General features: G+C 45.2%; 2 protein-coding genes across 6 annotated transcripts in view; both read left to right on the top strand.

The window, feature by feature from the left end:
• The window catches only part of CEMIP (cell migration inducing hyaluronidase 1), a 167,059-nt gene that overhangs the window by 25,637 nt on the left and 122,711 nt on the right, over window positions 1–18,711 (top strand). The gene's annotated exons all lie outside the window — the stretch shown is intronic.
• Window positions 1–18,711, top strand: part of LOC309518260 (cell surface hyaluronidase CEMIP2-like) — a 100,097-nt gene that overhangs the window by 48,144 nt on the left and 33,242 nt on the right. For all 3 annotated transcript variants that reach the window (XM_082198261.1, XM_082198262.1, XM_082198263.1), the window contains 3 exons: window positions 4,229–4,406; window positions 7,086–7,301; window positions 14,367–14,575. In XM_082198261.1, coding sequence (XP_082054387.1) covers window positions 4,229–4,406; window positions 7,086–7,301; window positions 14,367–14,575 — 603 coding nt within the window. The remainder of the gene's footprint in view (window positions 1–4,228; window positions 4,407–7,085; window positions 7,302–14,366; window positions 14,576–18,711) is intronic.

The raw sequence follows: 18,711 nt of genomic DNA, 5'->3' as shown, positions 1-18,711 counted from the left end.
ATTTTAACATTCATTAATTTTACAATATTTCTTAAGATAGATTCTAAATTTGTTCCAATCTTCACCCGCCGTCTCTTTCCCCTGGTCACGGATTCTGCCAGTCATTTCAGCCAGTCCCATGTAGTCTATTACCTTCATCTGCCAACATTAAAGTACTACTACTACTACTACTAATAATAATAATAATAATTTATTTGTACCCTGCTCATCTGGCTGGGTTTCCCCAGCCACTCTGGGCGGCTTCCACAAAGACCAAAATTACACTAAGATGTCATACATTAAAAACTTCCCTGAACAGGGCTGCCTTAAGATGTCTTCTGAATGTCAGGTAGTTGTTTATCTCTTTGACATCTGATGGGAGGGTGTTCCCCAGGGCGGGCGCCACTACCAAGAAGGCCCTCTGCCTGGTTCCCTGTAGCTTTGCTTCTTGTAATGTGGGAACTGCCAGAAGCCCCTCGGCACTGGACCTCAGTGTCTGGGCTGAACGATGGGGGTGGAGACGCTTCTTCAGGTATACTGGGCTGAGGCCATTTAGGGCTTTAAAGGTCAGCACCAACACTTTGAATTGTGCTCGGAAATGTACTGGGAGCCAATGTAGGCCTTTCAAGACCTGTGTTATTTGGTCTCAGCGGCCGCCCCCAGATACCAGTCTAGCTGCCGCATTCTGGATTAATATTAAATCAATATTTGGTTTATTAACTACATTAGTACATCAGCCAGGTGAGGGGGCATGGCTCTGGCCAAACGCACATTTTTAGTTTGCACCAAAACTCCATTAGTGTTGCGTCAAAACTCAGAACCGGACCTGAGAGGGAAGGGCATTCCAGAATTGGGGTGCTACTATTGAGAATGCTCTCTCGTGAGTTGCCATGTACCATATTCTCAGAGGACTGTGGCATCATGAGAGCATCCATAGATCTTTAAATTCCAGGCAGGTGTATAAGGGAGAGGTGGTCTTTCTGGCACCTGGGTTGTCCAGAGTATGTTGTCTGGCATACTCTAGAAAGGTAATTGGAACATCCACTGACTTACCTGCTACTGTTTTCTCTCAAGATTCTATCACCTCAGTTTCTTGTGTGAAGAGATGTTTGTTTAAAAACATTGTCATGTAAAAATTGTGCCCCATACCAGAACAGAACACCTCTGGGGAGGAAAGAGACCCTGTCTCACTGGTCATCTTCTCTGATACAATTAGTTTTAACATGGGGTGCTTTAAGATATTTGACTTTCTCTTTCAGATCTGAGGGGGTATGGTCTTGTGAGAAGACTAGGCTGCTCTTTCCAGGGAATATTTGAATTAGTCAAACTTGGGGAAAGATTATAGATGGATTGTCCTCTAAACAATTTAGCCCTCCAATTGTGCTGCATGTGGACATTGGAGCTTAGAGTTCAACAAGTGGGACTCTGCAACAAGAGCTATAGATTTAAAGGGCTGTGATGCCACTTCAAGTAGTCATGGCTTCCCCTGAAGAATTCTGGGAGATGTAGTTTGTTAAGGGTATTGAGAGTTGTTAGGAGACCCCTCTCCCCCTCCCTAAACTACAATTCCCAGAGTTCCCTGTGAAGAGGGATTGATGGAACTACTCTGGGAGCAGAACAGTGGACTCTGAGCAACTCACAAACCACAGTTCCCAGTACAGATGGGGCGCATTTGAGTGGTGGGGGTGTCTGGTTAATAGGGTGTGAAAAGCTGTAGAGAACCATGCCTCAATAAATTGCAATAGTCTTTTGTCATATAGAAAAGAAAGATAAATAGTCATAGATAAAATTTGTACAATACGCTAACTGTAGATGGGGGAATTAAGTTGGCATGTATTCAGGAAGCAGAACGAGGAAGGCGGGAACTTGCCAAAAGAGAAGGAGAGAGGATCTCCAAGATGTGTACGTGTGTATGTGCTAACGGAGCAGAACAAGGGAGGGAAGAGTTGTAAAAGTCAAGCCGAACCGAAAGCAAGAATAACAAGCTAATAAACAAAGCTGTGAACAGATGCACAATCGCTGAGTAGAAACAAGAAGGAAATGTAGAAAACAGAGCTTTGAGAGCATTGCTGAAGCGTATTATACTGGACCGGTTTGCCCGTACCACTAAGGCAGACCACAGGTTGGTGCAAATGAGGAAACTTGTAGGCTCCTAGGGAAGGAGATCACTGCTGCTCTGCTCCTCTTCAGACATCTTGGTTCTGTGCTGAGCTAAACCATGGTTTGACTTGGTATGTCCTTGGGACCCAGGCACATGGTCCCTCTTTCCAAACAAAGCAGAAGTTGTAAACCATAAGACGAATCTTGGTTCCCACTTTTGGTTTGGAGAAATCTAAACCACGAGCCTGGCTTTGAATAGCATGTTAAGACAAGCCATAGCTTAGCTCAGTGCAGTCTAAGTCACGGTTTGGCTGACGTGCAAATGAGGTTGTGTGGGCTTAAAAGGAACATTTCAGAATGCTGAACCACCTGTATAAAAATCGACATGTGTTTTTCTGTGTTGCTTAGCCATGTCCGAAATGCTTGAGAAAGACGGCCAGAGCCTGGCATGCTGTTCAAAATGCAGGGGCTCCATTCAGAGTGGCAAAAGAGCCAGCAAGACATAGTAGTTACGGTGTTGAACTGGGACTGGGGAGACCAGGGTTCAAGTCCCCTTTCGGCCACAAGGCTCCTATAGTGTGACCTTGGGGTCTAGTCACTGTCTCTCAGCCTAATCTACCTCACAGAGTTGTTATAAAAGTGGACAGGAGCAGTAAGAGCAATGTATGTTGCATTCTTTTGTGGTTTTATATCATAAACTGCCCTGTAATCCTCGTATGCAGGGCATTATAGAAATTTAACAGACAAAATAAATGTAGGGAAAAATTCAGTACAAGTAGTCAAACATGCTCCATGTGTCGAATGACCATGTGAAGTGAATTTGAGGGCAAGTGTGCTGGCCATTCTCTAGTCATGCCCCCCTGGAAGCTACAAATTTGGAGTTAGTGAGGAAGGGGCAGTTCGTACAGGTGGACTCCACCTGACTGGAGAATCCTGATTGGCCAGGGTTGCCCAATCAGGTGGGGACACCCTACAGATGCTGTCGCTGTATGTTCATAGAGGCCCTTTCTCACTTACACTGTGAATGGGTGAGCTGCTGGAGGAGGTGTGGCCAGCGAACACCTGGAAGGGGCAGAAATTTGATTTTATTTGCATTCATAGGCAAACCCACCCTAATTCACACTTTTTTTGGGGGGGGGGATGCAAGAACTGAAACACAGCCATCCATCGAAATTTGTTCTCTGAATTTTGCAGTGCAGTTCTCCAACTAGGTAATGTGTCCACAAATCCATGCATTAAAGTGTGCATTAAGATGCCATTGATTAATAAAAGTTCCGTACAAATATGTATTATTCTTCAGAAAATTTGCAAAAATGTATATAGTAGGCAAGATTGCATACGAACGTTCATATACAAGTGGTGACCATTTTATGCAGGAGTTCTGTTCCTGGGCACCATGCCGGTTGGCAGAGCATGCATAAGCCCATCTTGCCCTGTTACAACCCTTTATGCCCCTGCCTGCTCCATTAAGCCTTTGTTCTGCCCTCTTCTGGGTTCAAAAGAACCCATGCATTGGTGGTCATATGCAAAATGGCCTCCACCCATATTGCCAAAAAATTGCATGAAAATGCTGATGAATTTTCATGAGGACTTTTTTTTAAAAAAATGCAAACTGATGTGAGGAACTGAAAATTGGGAAACCAAGAGAAACCAGAACTGACAGATTTGTCTGTTCCTACATATACAATGGAACCTTGGGTTGCGAACGTGATCCGTGCAGGAGGCACATTCGCAACCCACAGCATTTGCAACCTGCAGTGCTGCGTCTGCGCACACATGTGATGCGATTTGGCACTTCTGCGCATGCGGAAAGTGTGATTTAGCGTTTCTGCGCATGTGCGAGTGTGCCGAAACCCGGAAGTAAACCGTTTCGGGGTTTTGGCGCATCTGTAACCTGAAAACGCGTAACCCGAAGAGTCTGTAATCCGAGGTACCACTGTAAAGGCTATCATTTGAACCCCCCTTATCTGCTAAATTAATCTGCCTTGCACAATTCTTGGAAGAGGAAATGAGAGAGTCTTATTTAGTGAGCCCCCCGGGAGGGTAAATAAAATCTGATAAACGATAAAATGGAAGTAACACATTTCAGGAAGAGCTAAAAACCGATGTTCCCCACCCCTTCTTGCTTTCGTTTCTGTAACTTTCATAGGACGTTTCCGATTCGTGGCTTCCAGATATACGACGGTCCTGTCCGGCTGATGAAGTGCACTTTTAGAAAGTTTACCCCTACTGCAGACAGGCACTCGAGCGCCATTGGCTTTTTCATGAAGAACGCCTGGCAGATAAGTCCTCAGAACAACGCCTCACTGGTCAGGATGGAGAGAAGTGTAAGTCAGGGGAGATGTTAACTGGGCCCATCTTCTTTTTGTGTGGGTTTGGCAGTAGGGAATGTGCCTCTGCTTGATTCTCCTGTGTGCATTTTATTTATTTAAACAATTTCTGTGCCTGCTTCTCACTTCCAAAGGAATCTCTGAGCCGTTTGCCACCTATTTTTAACAGTCAAACCGGCCTAGCGAGAGAGAGGCTGAAAGACCCCACAGTCCGGTCATTTAAACTTCCCCTGGGCGTGGTGCCAAGGGCCGCAATTGGTCATTTGGTCCTGCACCCAGGGGAATGCCCCCTAATTCCTGCAGCCATTGGCCCATTTGGCGGCAGAAAGTCAATCTGGCTTGTGATAAGCCAGTTTACAAGGGAGGCCCGGGGCCCGCCTGCAAAGCCGTCCGCCCAATAAGGAGGCGAACGCACATCACAAAACATCAAATGCTGCAACTGAGAATCAAATACATATACCAGAATAATTAAAATTATTTATAGCTCGCTCATCGTGGTTAACACAATGTGAGGAACATTAAAATACAATAAATCAATATTTGGTTTAAGTACAAATTACCGTCAGATCAAGCACTTTATTAACTACATTAATACATCAGCCAGGTGAGGGGGCATTGCTCTGGCCAAATGCACATTTTTAGTTTGCGCCAAAACTCCATTAGTGTTGCGTCAAAACTCAGAACCACACCTGAGAGGGAAGGGCATTCCAGAATTGGGGTGCTACCATTAAGAATGCTCTCTTGTGAGTTGCCATATACCATATTTTCAGAGGACTGTGGCATCATGAGGCCATCCATAGATTTTGAATTCCAGGCAGGTGTATAAGGGAGAGGTAGTCTTTCTGGCACCTGGGTTGTCCAGAGTACATTGTCAGGCAGAGGTTCCCTGGATTATGTTGGACTTACAACTCCCATCATTCCCAGCCAATTTAGCCCAGTGGTCAGGCATGAGATATAAGTTGTGACGCAACATCCACAGTTGAGGAACATTGGTGAGGACAACACTGAGCTAGAGGCACCACTGGTTGGACTTGTTGCAAGGCAGATTCCTGCATAGCATTTAGGTGCCTGACTAATGTTCCTAGTGCATGGTCAGCACTGATTATTAGGGTTCCTAATTTGTGTGTGCAAAGTTTAGGTGTGTCTGCTCCTTGCTTCCTTGTGGTAAAGGGAAGTTCTTTTGGCCTCCTGCCTTTCAGTGAATCACACACTTTGCAACTTGTTTAAACGTTGCCCGTTGAAGGTCAGACGGAGGGTGAGGAATTCATTCGGTTGCGCCCTCCCGCAACCACGTGGAGCTTGATAGCTGTGCAGAGCAAGCGCAAGAGGCTCTACTCTTGCAGGCCGCTTCTTGAAGATCACAAACTTTGCTTGAGTTGACTTGGGCCAGAACTTCCCTTCACCACAAGGATAGCTCACTCTTCCTCGTGCTCTCCTCTAGACATCTGGAGAAACTGAATCTGTCGGGGTGGAATCATGTATTGTGTTCCCTTGCTTAGCTTCATTTTATGTTGCTTGGTGGGGGCATAGAAGCACAGAGTGCAAGGTTGCGGATGAAGAAGCAATGTAGATGCAGGGTTCTGTAGATGCAACAGAGGGTTTCAGCAACCACATCATTTCCAACAAAGATGTATGAGGAACCCTGTCTGGAACTGGGAAGAGTCACTGCCAGGCAAGACTAGGGATGGAGAACTTGTGGTTTTCGGGATGTTGTTGGTCTACAACTCCCATTATCCTGTGATTATTGGCCATACTGGCTAGCGCTGATGGGAGTTAGAGCCTAACAGCTTCTAGATGGGCATAAACTCCTCATCCAAAGGGGGTTGGGTTGCAGATACCCGGGTTCAAGTTTCTCCTTTGCTACAAAGCTCACTGGGTAGCCTTTGGCCAAGTTGGTGCTTTCTCAGCTTAAATCGGCTTGCATGGTGGTTGTGAGGATCAAATCTTATTGTGTCTTTTGGAGCTCCTTGGTAGATGCACTAAGTACCCTGAAGTGGGAAACTGTCAAGCAAACAGTGCAAGACTGCCATGTTTTGTCCGTTACATAACTTTTTGTTTTCTAAAATAGCATTGGGGAATGAGTGGCCCTTTGAATGTTGCTTGATCACAACTCCCACCATCCCTAAGAATTGGCCATGCTGGCTGGGGGTGACCAATACTGAAATCCATCAACATCCGGGCTCCCTTGTCCCCCAAACCTGCTTTAAGAGCTATACAGTGGTACCTCTGGTTACGAACTTAATTCGTTCCAGAGGTCCGTTCTTAACATGAAACTGTTCTTAACTAGAGGCGTGCTTTCGCTAATGGGGCCTCTTGCTCCTGCTGCGCCACCGGCACACAATTTCTGTTCTCTTCCTGGGGCAGAGTTCTCAACTTGAGGTAACTCTTCCAGGTTAGCGGAATTTGTAACCTGAGGCGTTTGTAACTCGAGGTACCACTGCATAGCAGGTGGAAATTCATCAGATGTATTCTGCACAGTGATGGGAAGGCCGCACTTGTTGAATTTTCTGCCTGCTGTGCGGTTGATAAACCACAGAGCCCACATGGCGGGGTCCTGTCATTTCCACCATGGAAATCTTGGGACATAAGCACTGAATAGCTATTTTAGTAGCCTGAAATGCAATAGAGTTCCTGCAGTAATAATGACTTTCTGTTCTTATCTGTCTTTCTTCAAAGGTTGGGCTCAGAGTGTTCTTGGGCAGGCCAGGCCAGTGGTTTGGAGACAATAATAATGATGGTGATAAGGTCTCGATTTTCCATGATTTGGATGGTTCAGTGACAGGCTATCCAGGCACCTTTGTGGGCAGGTCAGACAACTATCTGATTCGTCACCCGGGCTGCCTTATCGTCCCAAGGTGGAACGGAATGATTTGCGCTGGGAAATATGCACAGGTAAGGGTGGACCATTGATGCTTATGCAGAGATGTTCTCAGTGGGATGATAGAAGAAAGCTTTGGTGCTGCTGAAGGGATGAAGGAAGGAAGGAAGGAAGGAAGGAAGGAAGGAAGGAAGGGGAGAGAGGCTGGCATGAACAGAGGCTGGGGAGTCCCAGAGAGAAAAGCTAGCTGGTAAGAGAGGGGCCTCTATGGAGATGTGTGAGAGAAAATGGATGGATGGATAGATGGATGAAGAGAGAATGAAGAACAGAGAGAAAATCAGTATATTTGCCTACAGCCCTGTCCAAATTTTCCTTTTCTCAATTCTTCACTTCTTGCACATTTTTGCATGGCTCTGCTGGTTAGCATTAGACGAGCATTTGGAAAGCAGGAGTGTCGAAAGCTGCCAAAAACCGGGTGGGGGAGAGTTGTTGTTGTTGTGTGTTGTCTCTCAGAGCCTCAGATATATGATTAACATTCTCCAGGACTTTCTCATTAGCAAGGAGAATTCCTGGCTTCACGAGGGAATTTAAAACATGACATTGGGCTGCAGATCCAGCTAGCATCTGCTTAATATCCTTCCCTGAATAATTTACAGGGCAGTTTTCCCCTTGGCATGCAGTGCTGGGATAATCTGTCAACAGGAATAGTTTATTGTCCCCAAAAGTCAATTTAGCTGAGAGATATATATATATGTATGTATGTTCTGGCCATCATCATTAGCCTGAGGCCACCCTACATCTTCGTCTATGTAGTTTCATTTTTGGATTAAAGTAGTTTCATTTTTTACATTTTACCTGCCCTGGCTGAACCATTTTGATTGGGAACATAGTCGATGCATGATTAAGCTGCAGGTTACAATACATTCGGCAGGCTTCCTCAAACTCGGCCCTCCAGATGTTTTGAGACTACAATTCCCATCATCCCTGCCCACTGGTCCTGCTAGCTAGGGATCATGGGAGTTGTAGGACAAGAACATCTGGAGGGCCGAGGTTGAGGAAGCCTGACATTAGGGATGAGGAGCTTGTGTCCCTCCAGATTAGCCACGCTGATGAGGAGTGATGGAACCCAATAACATCTGGAGGACCACAGGTGTCCCCACCCCAGATTAAATGAATATATATGAAAGAAGAAGAAGAAGAAGAAGAAAATTCTCATGGGTGCTAATGGGAGCTTTCTAACACTAGTTGCACTGCCAGGTATTGGTTTATTTCCTAGGAAGAGGGGTTGAAGGTTAAACCACTCGGGGAATTGTAGCTCTGTGAGGGGAATAGGAGTCTTCTCCAAGCAGCCTTAACAAACTACAGTTCCCAAGATTATGTGGCAGAATCCATGACTTTTTAAAGTAGTATGGTGCTGTACTAGATGTAAAGTGTGGCTAGGCCCTGATTTTGGATGCTTCTTGTATCCCATCCTCTGTGTCTGTTTTGCCCTGTGTACCTGGCAAAAGAATCCATTGGGATTGCTTGCTGTGTAAAATATGGGGGGGGGGGCAGGTAAGCCGCACCCCGCATCATTGATCACAAGACATGGTGCACAAATACCACTTGAATGGCAATGCCCAACAACTTTGCGGTGGCCCGGCCCCCTCAAATATGTTATTTGGGGGCCGAAGGGACCTTGGCCCCTAGGAATTAGTTCCTGTGGTATCCAACGTGGTGAAACAGACATCAACATTCAGTATATGTGGCACTGTACATAAGGGACACACAGAGTTTGACGTCTATATTGGAAACGAGTCACGTGCAAGCTTGTCCCCATATTTACACTGATGAGTAGCAATCTCGTGGACAGGGATGATGATGATGATATTTTAATGTATTGCCTCCTTCACTCTACTAAGATCCCAGGGTGGGTTCCAACTATTTAAAATGCAATATTAATAACAGTTAAAAAAATTAAAATGCAATTAGAAAAAAGCAGAGTAAGCTCTGAAAATATACATCTCAGGCACGAAAAGGCCAGGTTGGACGCTGCATTTTGGCAATTCCCAACCCAGCCTGAGGATAGGAATGCTGGGGAAATTTGATTCAGGTGACATTTAAAAAGAAGTTGCACTTCTCAAAACAATACGTAAATCAGAACAAACCCATCATTTGAAATGCGCACCTTTCTAGACGTTGCAATGCAGTTTTCGAGCCAAATACAGTGGTGCCTCGCAAGACGAAAAGAATTCGTTCCGCGAGTCTTTTCGTCTTGCGATGTTTTTCGTCTTGCGAAGCACGGTCCGTCGCAACTGCGCCTCTTCAAGCGGCTTTAAAAAAAAAGCGCAAGACGTTTTCGTCTTGCGAAGCAAGCCCATAGGGAAATTCATCTAGCGAAGCAACGCAGAAATGGAAAACCCTTTTGTCTAGCGAGTTTTTCGTCTTGCGAGGCATTCGTCTTGCGGGGCACCACTGTAATGCATACAAACACACACACACACAAAAAAAAAACAACAACCCTATACACAAGGATAAAGTGTGCAAAAGAATGCATATATTAGGAAGAATAACGCTCAAAAATGCATTATATTTGGAGAAATAGCTTTTCATAAATATGTACACCAGGTCAAACTGCATAAAAAACATCAGTTTTGGAAGCCATTCGCACAAAAATGCTGATGAATTTTCATGAACTGAAAATTGCAAACCAATGTGGAAATGTGGAAAACTGAGGATTGTAAAAAATGAGAAACTGAAATTGACATATCCGCCCATCCTTACTTGAGTATGCCTAGGCTTGAGCCCAGTTCCTTCTGTGTGCAAAACATGTTCCATACCAGAGAGCCACAGCTCCACCCTTCACATGGGCAGTGGCTCTGCATCTAGCTACTTGGTGCTGCATAAAAATTCTGAACTGTAAACAAGATAAAGCTCTTTCCCCCCTTTTTCTTTCTCTCCTTTTTTCTTTTTTTGGGGTCTATTTTTATAAGCGCATTATGGCACACCATGCAGTGAGACCCTTTTTCCGTCCTAAGAACTTTCCTTGGCTGTCTAAGGCAAGAACAAACAGTCATTTTCTCTGGGACCTGTCCCTTCTTTACTAGAGTTTCCCATCCAATCAGCGTCTAAGCTGTGGGGAATTTAGTTCAGGACTTGCCTGGACTGAAGGGAAGGCATAAGAATTTGGCACGAGCGCAGGGAGAGGTATTTGCTTTGAAACGGAGCACAAATTTCAGCTTTCAAAATGCCATCAACTTTCAGAAGCTAAAGGCAGCATCCGTCTTGCTTAGACAGACTGGTGTTGTGTGCACGCTCTGAATTTTTGCTCTGAAAGGCATAAAAAGGACTAGTTCCAATCATGGAGGACTGTGAAACCCTTTGCTTCCCTTTGATCTTTGGAAACTCCATGACCAAATCTGCTTTTCTTTCCCCTCCTGTTTTTGGATTCAGGAGACAAGACCCTGTATTCATTTGGCGGTACAGACAGGTGAAATCCCCTTTTAGTAAATGTGTGTTTTGATCATTTTTATGCTGATTCTTGAGTTTAGTCCAAACGTACATGTATGTTCTGTGTGCACATGTATTGGGGAGGGAGGGGGAGGGAGGTTTTCAACCTTCTTGAGTCCGCAGCTCCCTTAACCAACCACATTCTTTCTGCGGCACCCCTGTGGGGCTCAGGAGCCCAGTTATGTCTCCCTTGCCTGCAGAGCTGGCAGCCTCTCACCCTTTTTTGAACAACCCCTTGTGGTGGGTTCCCTCAGCCTCCTCTCCTCTCCTTGGGGTCCTAGAGATCCAGGGTGGTGTAGTGGTTAAGAGCGGTAGTCTCGTAATCTGGTGAACCAGGTTCGCGTCCCCACTCCTCCACATGCAGCTGCTGGGTGACCTTGGGCCAGTCACATTTCTCTGAAGTCTCTCAGCCCCACTCACCTCACAGAGTGTTTGTTGTGGGGGAGGAAGGGAAAGGAGAATGTTAGCCGCTTTGAGACTCCTTAAAGGGAGTGAAAGGTGGGATAGCAAGTCCAAACTCCTCCTCCTCCTCTTCTTCCTTTGGGTAGCTGCTGCTGCCCCCCCTGGTCTCTGAGCTGGTCACCCACTCCCCACTCCCCACAGAGAAGTGCTTCCCAGAGGCACCGTTCACCTGCGGAGCTTGTAGCCAGGGCTGCTGCAATAAACAGCTGTGCAAGCCTTTGGGAGGTAGAGACGCGAGAGGGCAGAAGAGGAGGGAGGAAAGGAAAGAGGGACAGAGACCATTGTTGCCTGCAGCACCTCTGAGCATGATTCAAGGCACCCCAGGGTGCCATGGCACAGGGGTTGAAAACCACTGCCGTACACTATGAATAACATATGAAAAACATAATGTCAGGGAACTGACATCAGAGCAACGGGAGAAGGAGAGGCTCTCCGATTCTGCAGGGGAAGGTACCAGCACAAGGGGGAGACGTAGCTTGATAGAGGGGGAAGGAAATCAGCGTAACACCAAGGATCCAGGAGAGCAAATGGCAGAGGAGGTGGAAGGGCTCCGGGATTCTTCCTTGGAAGTCAGTGAGGAGAGCACTGGTCCTCCACTACCCACGCCCTCCCTGCGCAGAAGACTTCCGCGCAATGAGAGGCAGAGAAGACTGGGTGTCAAACAGCTTTTATGCTGGCAAAGGTTTAAGAAACGCCCACAGACAGATTCTGCTAGCGACTGAGGCAGCCACACGGAGATGGGCTGTGCAGTCAAGACGGTTTAAACTATGCAACCAAGCTTCAAAGTGGGAAAGTTTACACACGAGTAACTCCCAACCACTACACATAAGAAGAGCCTTCTGGCTCAGGTCACATCCAGTCCAGTGTCCTGTTTGCACAGTGGCCAACCAGGTGCCTATGGGAAAGCCACAAGCAGGATTCAGGCACAAGAGCGTTCCCCCCTCCTGTGGCTTCCAGCAATTGGTATTCAGAAGCATTGCTGCTCCGACTGTGGAGGCAGAGCAGAACTATCAAAGCTAGCCTCTCCACGAATTTGTCTAATCCTCTTTTAAAGCCTCCCCTTATCACCACCATTACAGTGGTACCTCTGGTTGCAAACGGGATCCGTTCCGGAGCCCCGTTCGCAACCTGAGCAGAACGCAACCTACGTCTGCGCATGCGCGGGTCGCGATTTGCCACTTCTGTGCATGCGTGTGACGTCATTTTGAGCGTCTGCGCATGCACGAGTGGCGAAACCCGGAAGTAACCATTTCCAGTACTTTCGGGTCGCTGCGGGACACAACCTGACAACGCTCAACCTGAAGCAAACGCAACACGAGGTATGACTGTATTTTATATTCCTGCCCTATTTGGTGGTGTTTTGTTTCTTTTCCCATTTAATTTCACCGTTACCAATCATTAGCGATATCTTGTTGGTTGTGTTAGCTTACAGTGTGAGTTTCATTCAGAATCTTTGGGCCAAAAAGGTGAGATAATCTCTCCCCCCCCCCCATCCTCCATCAATAAGACATCTCCCTGTTGTCATCTAGCAGTCCTATATTAAAAGCGTTGGCAAAAGGCCAGAAAATGTGCAGCTCAATAAAATTCTGTAGGCCTACTCTAAGTAAACTTTAGCTGAATACTACCCTACGTTTTTAAACCAGGTTTTTTTTTGGGGGGGGGTGTCATTGGTCACCAGCCTTCAGTCAGGTTATCTTTGCATCCACCTGCATGCTACGATTTCTTAATCATAGTTGCATTACAAGAAAGGACTTGTCAGTCATTCCAAACTACATAGTAAAAGAATGAATATGCAGGACTCCATGTTGACTGCTTAGATATAGGAAAGTGAGAAATGGTCTTGATTATAATCCTTGAAATTGTGCATGCATTGGCTGCAGTTAGAAGTGCAGTCAGTCTAGAAATATTTCTAACTAACCGCAAAGCTTCCCTCTCTCTCTCTTTCTCCTCTCTCTCTCTCTTTGTAACACTCACTGCATCCTTGTCAGAGAAACAGCAATTGCTAGTCTCTTTCTGTCATGTGAAGCATAGCATGTAATGCAAAACTACCATAAATGCCATTTGTTAGCATATATTGGGGATAAATATCTTAGGAACGTCTCTCCCAGTGTGAACTTACTCAGTCCTTTACATCGTCATCTGTAGTGTAGTAGCTAATTCAGGATCCCTTCTTGATTATCACAGCCATGCCCTCTCACAGCCACCGCCACCTTCTAAGATTATAAATAATAATAATTAGGGACGCATTGCAATGCTTAGAGCAGATCTTTGCGTGCTCCTCCAGTTGAATCTGGGCTTTCCCCCCTCTGTGCACATACATGGGCAAATGATTTGGAGTGCTTTATTATCTTCTTTTGGAGTGACTAGAGCTGTGTTTTCCTTGGCATTCCATTTGACGTAACAGAACTTGACCTCATTCTCTTGAAACGGAAGCACCTTGTGTTTCCAATGTTCCTAAATGCTTAGCATACAGAACAACTCTTCAGTGCTCTCCCACAAGCCTTCTCCAGAATGACCCTAGGAGCCAATCCTCACCTCCTTTCACTTTGATTGGCTCCAATCAGCACTAAGGATGAGAAGACTACTTCTCAGTGGCTGAAAAGTCCCCCTTGTTGCTATTCTTGAGCAATTGGGAACAGAAATCCTTGGTGAATCAAAGGTCAACCAGTTGACCATGATCTACCTTCTTCCCACACCCTGCAGCTCCCAAACTTTGCTTATGTATCCTGGCTCATTTTGCAGGGGCCACATTTTTCTTTGGCACCTTACATGGCTTTGTTTTTGTTTTCCAAGTGGCATTTCAATGCCCATTCTCTTGTTTTCCCATTGGGGAATCACAGAGTTGGAAGTAACTACCAGGATCATATTGTCCAACCCCCTGCAGTATGGGAATATTTTGCCCAATGTAGGGCTTGAATCCACTATTCTGAGGTTCTACCAACTGAGCTTAAGTGATTCCCATTTTTGGGACAATCTCTATTGCCTGTGATTATTATTTTTTCCAAGAAATAACCCTTCAGAATGCTATTTGTGTCGCTGATGCACTATTTATGTTGGAAGTGGTCCATTGGCTACAGCTCTGGATGCCCAGAGCCCTTTGCTGGCAAAAGTCTTGAAAGGGACATGCTGCTGATTGAATGCATGTGTGAAAGCTGAGCTTGATTGGCTCTTCCCGCTTTCTCTTTCAGCTCTATATTCAAGCCAGGCGTCCTGAGAATCTGACCTTATCAATTGCCAGAGCCGCATACCACTTCCATCCTCTGAGGCTACACGGAGTGAACAGAGGGGTGCCGTACCAACAGTACCAGCCTGTGGTGATGCTGGAGCAAAGCTATATTATCCAATGGGATGGCAGAGCACCAGAAGATGTCATCCTTTACCCGGTCAACTTCAATAGGTACCATTGATGGAAAATGTGCGGTGCGATGAGCTCTGTGGTGTTTGCTAGGGTTTCTGTTTTTAAAAGCTGTTCCAGGTTCCTGCTGACTTTTCTTCTTCTTCTTCAAACTTTTGGAAAAGTTGGCCTACTTAAGGCTTCTAAAAATGACATTAACAAAAGACCAGCAAAGAAGCTATGCCTCTGTTTTTAACTTTCGCTGCCATCTCTCTGATGTGCCGTGTTGTTTCCCCTTTCAGTAAGGTTTTTTTTGGGAAGAGATTCATGTTACTGTTGGCATTCCGGGCTCAAGATTAAATCCAGCAGATCCCTGGCATGCTGTTCATTCTCATTAGTTTACACTAGCTGCTCCGCTTGTGATTTATATCCCACCTCTCCCTCTTTCTGTAAAGGGCAGCAGTGATTATGAAGATTGCCTATGTAGCCTTGCATTTTCCCAGTAGTCTAAACACTGCAATTGCTATTTCATTTCCCCCCTGTTATATAAACCTGAAAAACAAAACACCGGGACCCTCCCTACTGAAATAATTCAGAACTGATAGACAGCAGTCTGGAAGAGTAATAAGTTTGAGTGCAACAAGAAGGGAGGTCCAGATTCCAGCTTTTTCTCTGCTGTTTTCTGTTACAAAAAAGGCTAGGAAGGATATGTGTGCGTGTGTACACACACTCACTAACAGCCTCTTTCCTGACATGGCTCTGGAATTCTAAAAAACAACAACCCAACAAATCAGTGCAGTTGTGTCTTATCAGTCCATATGTCTGTGTCTGCTGTATATTTGGAAAGTTGTTTGTCTGTTCTGTATGCACTGAGGTCCTCCTCTGAGGGTCTTCTGCTGGTTCTCAAACTGCGAGAAGTGAGGTTACAGGGACTTCCAATGCAGGAATCTTTTACCCAACGTGGGGTTCAAACCCAAGATTCAGAGTCTCATGCCCTTCTGACTGAACTATCCCAGCTGGTTTTGCAGAATCAAAAAGTTAAAAGCAGCGGATATAAAAAGAATTTAAGGTTTTGAAGTTTTGCATAAGCCCTAAAGACTAGAAATCAGTTGTATTCTGCACCGAATACCAGTTTGTGTGCGTTGTTATGGAATGGTAGTCCTAGTCATTTGTTGAATCAATGAACGTGTCTACGCAAGGCCCTCATGTTAGCAACTGACCTCTTCTTCTTCTTCTTTTTAAAAAATGGCACATTGCAGTTACTTTTAGAATCAGGAAGTAAATGTTTGCAGATGTCAGCAAGACTAGACAGGTCGTACCTTCTTTAGTAGGTCTCTCTCTCTTTTTTTTAGTTGATGGGGGGAACTGTACAAACAATACGGCTGATGATTAACCCTGATACACCCGTGGCTTTTTCGATGCAGGAAAGAATGTGCGAAATGTGTATGGTGCAAAATGAGGAGACAACGTGATTGATACTCTTAATGTCAGTCTCCTGGTTTTGCTAAGCACAGCTTGATAGCATAATTAAGTTATTTTTACCCCAGTGGACAGAGATAGCGGGGGATGCTGATGTTTCAGAGAGGCAGAAGTCATTTTTCTGGAATATGTATTTGACATTGACTAAGTGAAGCTCATAGGGGGAATAAATAATTTATTGCTGGGGATTTAGACTGTTCCTGAGGTACCATAATCTGTAATATTGACACTCAAGACTTGCGTTGTTAACTCCTCTGCTGAAGCTAGAATGCCAAGAATCCACCAGAAGTAATGGAAGGTGCCAGAATTTACCACGAACGCCTCCCATGTTCTCTTATAATGGCAATGGCGCCCACCTGAGGGGTGTCGGAACTGAGTTCTGGCTGGAAAAACCCCCAGGAATGAGTAGGAAGAGGTGGATTTTTCAGAGGAACAGCTTTGGTTACATACTCACTGTATTTTCAAAGCACATTCGAAGCACACCCTGCCCCCCTCAAAGAATTCTGGGCACTGTGGTTTGCTAAGGGTTTCTGGGGATTATAACTCGGTGAATGATTATAACTACAGTGCCCAGAATTCTTTGAGGGGAAAGAATATGCTTTGAAGGTATAGTGCTAACTCTCAACACACTAATGATCAGAACTCTATATACCAAGGATGGGGAACCTGCGGCTCCCCCAGATGATAATGAATTCCGGCTCTCATCTGTCCCAATCTGTATAGTCAATGGTCAGGAATTGTAGGAATTATAATTCATAAGCCTTTCTGTTTTGAAGGGTGTTTGCTTTATTAACCAGATAAGCTTTTATCCAGTGTGTTTGTTTTCACCTATGGGATCATCCAGCCTTCCTTTTGTGCCACGTTTCTAGGTACAGGTCCGCTCTTTAAATTATTATTAATTAAAGCTGAGAACTACTTCTTCTTTGTGTTCTTGTCCCGGCGTTTGTTCCCTGCAAAAACCTGTTCTTTACCACTGAAAACAATTCTGTGGAAAACTAGAATTGCAGTTTGTTCTGATATAGAGCATTAAAGAGCGAGTTCTCCTGGGGAAAGCAGCACAGCAAAAATAGTCATCAGGGTTAGTAGTCGCTGATTGCTTTAGCTTCCCTGAATTTGCCTAATCCCAAATTGGTGACCATCACTGCTTCTTGTGGCAGTGAGTTCTGCAGTTTAAGTGTGTGAATAAGTCCTTTCTTTTGTCTGTCCTCAATCTCCCAATGTTCAACTTTGTTGGATGTCCCCGAGTCCTTGTGCTATGAGAGAGGGAGGAAAACTCTCTCTGCACCATGCATAAATGTATTCACTTCCGTTCTGTCGCCTCTTAGTTGCCTTTTCTCTAAACTAAAAATCCCCAAAACTTATAAAAGTTTGATATTTAAACTCTGGGATGGGGGATTCGTGGTTCCCTGCTTCACCTCCACCAAGAGTTATCACAGGGATTGTTCAGAACAGAATAAGATGCATGGAAGCACCATGAGTGGCGATAGGTTTGAGATAATGACACGAGGTAGTAACCTTTGTGCAATTCAAAACTTCTTGATACTGTTCCATGGTAGGGTGGGAGGAGAGAGGGGGACAGTCTGATGATATTTGGCAGAAGAACACAGAGGGCTGATTGGAATTTTAATTGCTCAGAACAAAAGTCAGTCTCCTGTAGAACTGATTGAGGTCCTTGTTCTTTGCCTGCGTTGACTACACGTGTAAAGTCCTTCCAAGTCCAGAGGCCTATGATCTTTGTAGAATGGATTCTTTTTGTTTGCAGGCCAACTTCATACTTAGTGTACTCTTTTTCCTTCTCTTTCATGCACACATCGCGTAAGGACCAAAATTGCAGGTAGGGAGAATTGCTCAAAGGAATTGGCTTATGTGGAATGCCCATTTGCAAAAGCAAAACCACAACCAAACAAAACACCCCAACACACCTATGTTCACGATAGACATTAAACTTGTTAAGAGGAGACTGTCAAAATGAGAGATTGAGGAAGAGGAGGGATAGGTACAGCTGGCAGTGGGTGGAAATATGGGCATGGAATGAACCCAAGGTGTAAGGACTTGGTGTAACAAGCTACTGCCTGCACACCAGTCTTTTGCCTTTACTTGCTTGAAAAGCGGTGAAATTGAATAACATCTCCCACTTTGAGTAAATTGGCCCATCGGTGCTTTATTTTCAGGCCGAAAGGCACACACATTTAAAACATCAAGAGAACTGAAGTGGTGGACTGTGTTTGCCGTTTTTGTGGACTGTTTTGTGGCGCTGTTAATTGGGCTCCAAAAACGCTGCAATATTTACTAAGAAGTCTAGGCATGTTTAATGGGGCACGGCTGGTTCAATAAAGCTTTGGGTCTTTATTTAGCATGGATCTCATCTACACTACTGACGATATCATGGATGCTTTAGTTGAGATTCCTGCATTGGACTAGATGTCCCTTGGGTTCCCTTCCAGCTCTATGATTCTATGCCAGGCTTCCTCAACCTCGGCCCTCCAGATGTTTTGAGACTACAATTCCCATCATCCCTGTCCACTGGTCCTGCTAGCTAGGGATCATGGGAGTTGTAGGCCAAAAACATCTGGAGGGCTGAGGCTGGGGAAGCCTGTTCTATGTGTTACTTATTTTGTTTTCACCCCACTCATCCTCCAAGGCATCATATATAGTTCTTTCCCCCATTTTAGTCTCTCTTGCATGTGAAGTAGGTTAGAAGGAGGGATGGGGCAGCCCAA

Source organism: Podarcis vaucheri, assembly GCF_965113315.1.
Source record: "Podarcis vaucheri genome assembly, chromosome: 14".
Classification (NCBI taxonomy): domain Eukaryota; kingdom Metazoa; phylum Chordata; class Lepidosauria; order Squamata; family Lacertidae; genus Podarcis; species Podarcis vaucheri.
The sequence above is the reverse complement of the archived record's forward strand: the minus strand, read 5'-3'. Positions and strand labels throughout refer to the sequence as shown.